At 28.2% G+C, this 7,892-nt stretch overlaps 1 protein-coding gene across 1 annotated transcript in view; it reads right to left on the bottom strand.

Annotated features, from left to right (window-relative positions):
* Window positions 1-4,753: 4,753 nt before the first annotated feature.
* fig4a (FIG4 phosphoinositide 5-phosphatase a) overlaps window positions 4,754-7,892 on the bottom strand; it is a 45,768-nt gene continuing 42,629 nt past the window's right edge. Inside the window, exon 18 of the mRNA XM_016538186.1 lies at window positions 4,754-4,841. Within this exon, the coding sequence (XP_016393672.1) occupies window positions 4,754-4,841 (88 nt within the window). The remainder of the gene's footprint in view (window positions 4,842-7,892) is intronic.

Here is a 7,892-nt window from a genome sequence, read left to right as displayed (position 1 = left end):
CACATGTCTTATATACAGGCACTGGACTATATATATATATATATATTACATTTTTTTTATTATGTTGCATTATCATACATTAATTTATTGCTACTAAGTCATTTCAAGTTCTTATAAAAAAATAAATAATAAAGATTTTATTAATATTTAGTGCAATCTGTTCGTCTAAAGCAAAACATTTATGACAGTAAGACTGATTTCAGAAGGGACATAATGGACAAAATTGAACAACTATTATCACAAAATAATTAAATATATGAAGAAATTTTGCAATTGATAACATGTTTTTCTCTATGCTTTGCATTATGAGCAATACTGTATCAGTTAGTGTAATTTGTACGCTGCAAATTAGAAAGGATTATAGGTATCATAAGCAATGCAATTCACCAGATCCCTACTGACTCTATACACACAATAGGAAGAACTGCAGCTGAAATGAAGATGTTTCCTCAGGTAACGTTTCTCCAGGATATAAACCCGATTACAGCATCATCAGAATCACACTGGAGATCTTAATAAAGGAGGGATCAGGGGTATTGTTGAGCGCGGGCGTCTGCGGACACATACCGACTCACACAGAGCCCAGAAAACAGCCTTCACTGCTTCAGTGTCACATGAAAACACTGACAGACGGCAGCATCCACTGATCACAAACTCACACTCATACTTAACAAATCACTATTTCTAGTGCTCATACTTAAGAGATAATGACTGGATTAAATCAATCAATCAGTTCCGCTCAGAACACCCTAGCAACCACATAGCAACACCCTGACAACCACATAGCAACACCCTAGCAACTACATATCAACACCCTGGCAACCACATAGCAACACCCTAGCAACCACATAGCAACACCCTGACAACCCCATAGCAACACCCTAGCAACCACATAGCAACACCCTGACAACCACATATCAACACCCTGACAACCACATAGCAACACCCTAGCAACCACATAGCAACACCCTAGCAACCACATAGCAACACCCTGACAACCACATAGCAACACCCTGACAACCACATAGCAACACCCTGGCAACCACCCACATCACCCTAAAATCACAGAGGAGAGTTCTGCATAAACATCACATCAATTACAAATCACAAATGTTTTTGAGCAAATTGTGAGTTTTAAACAAATATAAAAAATAGGTCATTCTATTAGCTCAATTTGTATATAAAAAATTATATAACATAAATAACTCCTAACAAACACCCAACCAAACAAACAAATAAATAAATCAATCAGTAAATGCATTTTATTATTATTTACATTATATAAAAGTATATATATTTTTATATTTTTTTATATATATTTTAATATAATTTATATATGTACATTATATATTTTTTTCTTAATATACAACTTGAAGAAAATATATTATTTATCATATATACTGTATACATTTTAATGTATATATATTTTTTAATACAAAAATGTAGGAAAATAAAAAAAAATATATATATATATATATATGAGTGTGTCTGTGTATTTGTATGTGTGTGTGTGTGTAAATAATTTCATTATCATTTATATTTTTTCCTATAATACAAATACTACATTATACAAAATTAAATGTCATATTATATTATATTATATTATATTATAAAAAGTGAGGGACATTTTTGTATAATGTAATTAATGTAATTAACTGTTAATATAATTAACGTAGTTAATGTAATGCATTGTTATTTATATTATATAATTTATTTTCAAAAATTGTAAGTTTTTTTTAAAAATATATAATTGTGCGACAATCAGCTCAGAAAAAAATATAAATACAAACCAAACTTTCAAAAAAACGTAATTATGATCCAATTCTGTTCCGTTCAGGACATCAGCTGGCTTCTCTTCTGGTCACATGACTCACATTTCTCATCCTAATTATTTGGAAAGATCTCAAACGGAAGCAGTTCTTCACATTTGCTGCTTGTGGAATGAACTTCTTTTGCGTCACTGACTCATCTCCACACCGAGGACACGCTGCCCTTTCTGATCTCCATCTGTCCATTCAGAGCCGCTCTGGAATTAAACCATCAGCAGATCCAGACCAGACTAACTCTGGAAGCTCTTTCTGTGTTCACGACTGAATCTGAGGGACCTTCACAATCACACCCTGCATACTAGTTCTGAGGAGACAGTGTGCAGTTTTTCTGGAGGTATAATAATGCATTGCACTTGACTTGATATAATAAATATGTATGTTTACACACATATATATACATACATACATACATACAAATATATTTCCACACACATAGGGTTATTATACTTATATTAATTATTTATTTACAATTTAAATAATTAAGTATTGATTGTGAATGTTGTCTGTATGGTCTAGTTTGTATTTATCATTTTTTCTGAGCTGTTTGTGGCACAATTGTTAAAAAAGTTTGGTAAAGTTACTATATTTTTGGCTCAATTTTAATATTAGAAAAATAAAATAATATAAACAATAATTAATTACATTAACTATAATAATTATATTACAATTAAATACATTATTTGTTGATAGGATTAAATTCGGTTAAAATATTTTATTTATTCTTCCATCATTTTTTATAATAGAAAAAAAACATAATATAAAAAGTAATTATATTAATTCTTTTAAAAGAAATAAATATAATTACATAAAAAATAATTAAATAAATAATTGCATTTATTACTCTCTCTCTCTCTCTCTCTCTCTATATATATATATATATAAAATTAATTATCAATTCATGATGTATCTTTGATATACTCTTAATATTTTGAAACAGTTTTTTTTCTATATTTTGTGTTTTTATTTTAATTTTAAAGTTGCAGTTAAAGTTTTTGTATGTTTAATACAGAAATACTTAAATATAAATAATATCTAAATTAAAAAATAATAATTAAATGAATGATTAAATGGATTAAATAAAATTAAATATATATAATTGATAGTCATATATATATATATATTATCAATTAAATGATTCAGTAGTATCACTGATATACTGTTAATATTTTGAAACAGTTTTTATTTTTTAATTTTATATATTTTGTGTTTTTTTAATTTTATTTTTAAAGTTGCAGTCATTCTTTTTATGTTTTTTGTTTGTTTAATTTTTATTAGTTGTTGGTTGTTTTAAATAAAGTGTTTTATTAAGTTTATTAAGTTGTAGTTTACTTAGTTTTAGTTATTTCAGTACTTCAACCTAAACTAAAAGAAAATGAGAAATGCTGCCTTGACAACTACCTAAAATAAAATAAGTTTATTTATAAATTTTATTTCAATTAATATATATATATATATATAGATTTAGATAACTATAACAGCACTATAGCCTACTAAAGTTTGAAACTACTTGCTTACTTCTTTTTTCAAATAAAGTGTTTTATTACGTTTATTAAGTTGTAGTTTACTTAGTTTTAGTTATTTCAGTACTTCAACCTAAACTAAAAGAAAATGAGAAATGCTGCCTTGACAACTACCTAAAATAAAATAAGTTTATTTATAAATTTTATTTCAATTAATATATATATATATATATAGATTTAGATAACTATAACAGCACTATAGCCTACTAAAGTTTGAAACTACTTGCTTACTTCTTTTTGAATACTGTGCAGTATATACTGTACACTACCTACTATTTGTTAAAAAATATAAATGTAAAACAGTTTGCATGTTTGAACAGCAAATGTTCAAGCACCAGTACACTAAATTAATTTAAATTTTTAAAGTTTTAGTAATTTTGTTGTGTTTTTGACATTTTTATTAGATTCATTTTTTATATAGTTTTATTAAGTTTTTAATTTGAGTTTAATTAGTTTTTCATTTTTGTTACTTGAAAGTAATATTTACTTAAATTGAAAACAGAAATAAACTACCCATATTCATACTATATAGAACATAATTTTTAAGGGTTCTGAAGTTCATTATTATTTATTATTATTACATTTTAAAATAACTTCTTTATTATATAATAACAATTTTTCTGTATTTTTTACATTAAAAACATGTAAAATATATATATATATATATATATAATATAAATAAACAAATAAATATAAAAAATATTGTAAAATATTTTGTAAATATTATTGTAATATATTTTAAAATGCAATTCATTTCTGTGAATTTTCAAGAAACATTTCTGATTATTATCGATGTTGAAAACAGTTGTGCTGCCCAATATTTCGGTGGAAACTGTGATGCTGTGATATCTGAAAAACAAATCTTTTGTAACATTATAAATGTCTTTACTGCCACTTTTGATCAATTTAATGCGTCCTTGATCAATAAAAGTATCATCAACTGATTCACCAAATGGTTTGACTGATTCATTAACAATAATTGCATCAACTAAGTGATTAATTCGTGAATTTGACAAACACTATGTTTATTTCTGCATGCAGTCAGTGAGGATGTGGTATGAAGTTGATTATTTGTTGTCATTTTATTGTTTGTTTGTTTGTTTGGTGGCCAGTCTTTCTCTTTCACCATCATTCATAAGCTCAAAACGCTTTTTTTGCAACTAAAGATTCAGCATCTCCTGGTTATTGTGTATATATTCGGCATCATTGTTTTTGTGTTTTCCTGCAGGAAGCAGTGCCGGGAAGAGAAGCTCGGGCCACCAGATCTGAATATTCAGGATATAAACGCACATATTTTCGTGTGAGAATCCCGTTCACACCTGAAGGACGGCAGACAGGTATTCACGCACGCACAAACCTGTGTGAACCACTGAGCTGATGAAGGAAACAGCAGATCTCTCAGACTCACCCCAGCACTGACTTTGCGCTCTCGTCTGGTTTGCGGACGGTGAACGGACTGGGATCGAGGCCCACCGTCTTCGGCATGAACTCCCTGAGAGACGAGACGAGAGAGAAATCATGAGAAGACGTAGAAAAACCTTCTGTGCACAAACAGGTGTAAAGGAACTCTCGACTCTCTTTCGCATCGTATATTCAAATATCAGATATATTCAAATCATCAAATCGCTTTGCAGCAGGTTTAAAAACACAAACGCGCTTCACAGCAACCCTTCAAAATAAAAGTTCTGTTGAACTCAAAGACATTGTGACAGAGATGTATTACTACTGTACAATAGAATGTACTTCTCAAATAATAATAATAATAATAATTATTATTATTTTATTTTAAGAGGTATTTTAATTAAGTTTAAATTATTTTAAAAATTAGTAAGATTTAATTTTAAGATTTTAAAATTTTGAATTATAACAGTAAAGCCCTGTTGTGCAGCACTTTTATTATTATTATTATTATTATTTTTAAGAGGTATTTACATTTTTTTAAAGTTCTAATTCTTTTAAAAATTAATAAGATTTAATTATAAGATTTTAAAAGTTTGAATTGTAACCGTAAACCTAAGTTGTGCTGCACTTTTATTATTATTATTATTTAAGTTTTAATTCTTTTACAAATTAATAAGATTCAATTATAAGATTTTAAAAGTTTGAATTGTAACAGTAAACCTCTGTTGTGCAGCACTTTGTTTGCCAAAAAATAAAAATAATTATCACATTTTCATTTGATTAAATTTCTTAAAAGATTAAACTATTAAACTACTATGCCTTCATTTGATTATCACTATTATAGTTAATTAGTTAAAAACTATTATAGTTTCTAATAATACATGTACTGAATCATGTAATCCAGAAAAATTAAAGACAACACCGAATTTCTGGAAAAATACAAGATTTCATAGGGCCCTATAAAAGTAAAATAAATAAATAAAATTTAAATTGATTAGACATGCTTTATTCTTATTAAAGTGTACTTAAAGCATTAAAACAGAATGCATAGAAATTTAAATGGAAAACGGAGTTTTGAAAAAATATAACAGAATTTAGGAAAAAGTAAAACAGATCTCAGAGGGCAAGAAAATGCTTTTCTTTTTTTTTGGTTAATCCTTCAATAAACTGTTGTGAAATTGTATGATTTCAACTTAATTACTAATTAAATTGACTATTAAAACTGAATAAAAAATATAATTTGGAAAATAAAAATATCATTTTGGGTGGAAAAAAGAGAGAAAAAAAATTCAATAAAAAATAAGGGGGCCAATATATTATGTTTTCTTTCCGTTTTTTAAGATTGAAAAAATATATAAATACATTGAAATTGATTTGTTTTAAATGAATATTGAGTACTAAACATTTTGAAGGAAATAATATATAATTTTAGACAAATTTCTTGTTACACTGAATAAAACATGTTACATGTAAAAGCATGTTTCATGTCTTACTGCGAAGGATTCTTAAGAGCACATTTATTTTAAAGAAAACAATTTTTGTTTTATTTTATTTTTTTAAATAATTCTTTGTATTTATCTATCAACAGCCCTAATTAAACAGAAAATGCTTGTACAAATCAAGAGGTGCTTAAAATGAGTAACTCATGCATTCATCTGACTTGAGTACAGTAAGTAAACGGCACATATGTGACCCTGGAGCACAAAACCAGTCATAAGGGTCAATTTTGTGAAATTGAGATTTATGCATCAGCTGAAAGCTGAATAAATAGCTTTCCATTGATGTATGGTTTGTTAGGATAGGACAATATTTGGCCGAGATACAACTATTTGAAAATCTGGAATCTGAGGGTGCAAAAAAATCTAAATATTGAGAAAATCATCTTTAAAGTTGTTCAAATTAAGCTCTTAGCAATGCATATTACTAATCAAAAATTAAATTTTGATATATTTTCAGTAGGAAATCTACAAAATATATTAATTGAACATGGTCTTTACTTAAGGGCCTAATGATTTTTGGCATAAAAGAAAAATCAATAATTTTGACCCATACAATGTATTTTTGGCTATTGCTACAAATATACCCCAGCGAAACAGAACTGTTTTTTAGAGTAATTTGTTTGTGAATCATGCTCAACTGGTTGCACTGTATGTTTTTGATTCACTAAAACGAACCATTCACAAGAGTCAAATGTGTGTGAATTAGGTTACACTGGTTGCGCAGTGTGTTTGATTTCTTAAAAATAACTATTCATAGAATAGGAGTCATTTGTTATTGACTTAAGCTACACTGGTTGTACTGTATGCTTTTGATTCACTAAAAAGAACTGTTCATGAGAGTCAAACGTGTGAATCAGACGACACTGGTTGCGCTGTATATTTTTGATTCACTTAAAAATAATTATTCATAAGATTTGTTTGTGAATCAGGCCGCACTGTTTGGACTGAATGTGTTTGATTCACTAAAAAGAACCGTTCATAAGAATAATTTGCTTCAGAATCAGGCTGCACTGGTTGGACACAGTACTATACAGTCTTTTCATTGCTTTACATTCAATACAGAAGGTAAACTCAGGTACAGTATGATTTCTTTTGCTCTGGTGCTGAAGATTGCTAATGATTTTTGCCATAAAAGAAAAATCTATAATTTTGACCCATACAATGTATTTTTGGCTATTGCTACAAATATACCCCAGAGACTTAACACTGCTTTTGTGCTGCAGGGTCATATTTGTCTTTATGAAAATGAGGCAAACTACCGGACGGATTTCCCAACACTCATCCGGTGAGACGAGATGGTAAAACGAGAGCAATAAATATGAGAGCAGCTGAACCCCGTCTGAGAGACAACAGGAGACGCTAATCAAACACTTTCACAACAGAACCGAAGAACCCTGAGCGTGAAGCGAAACACAGACTAGACCGACTTCTGTGTTATTCCTCACAGAGCAGAATGAAGAGCAACACAGATTTTACTCAGATATGAAGATGCTTTTTAAACAAACAAACCAACAAGCAAACAACTTAACTATTTACTTAAATATTCATTCACATAAATAAGTAAATAAACTTTAATGTTTTCTTGAATATTTATATATATATATATATTAAATATTTAAATTAATGATCATTCATTTAAATAA

This window comes from Sinocyclocheilus rhinocerous, unplaced genomic scaffold (genome assembly GCF_001515625.1).
Source record: "Sinocyclocheilus rhinocerous isolate Xijiao unplaced genomic scaffold, SAMN03320098_v1.1 scaffold936, whole genome shotgun sequence".
Classification (NCBI taxonomy): domain Eukaryota; kingdom Metazoa; phylum Chordata; class Actinopteri; order Cypriniformes; family Cyprinidae; genus Sinocyclocheilus; species Sinocyclocheilus rhinocerous.
The sequence above is the reverse complement of the archived record's forward strand: the minus strand, read 5'-3'. Positions and strand labels throughout refer to the sequence as shown.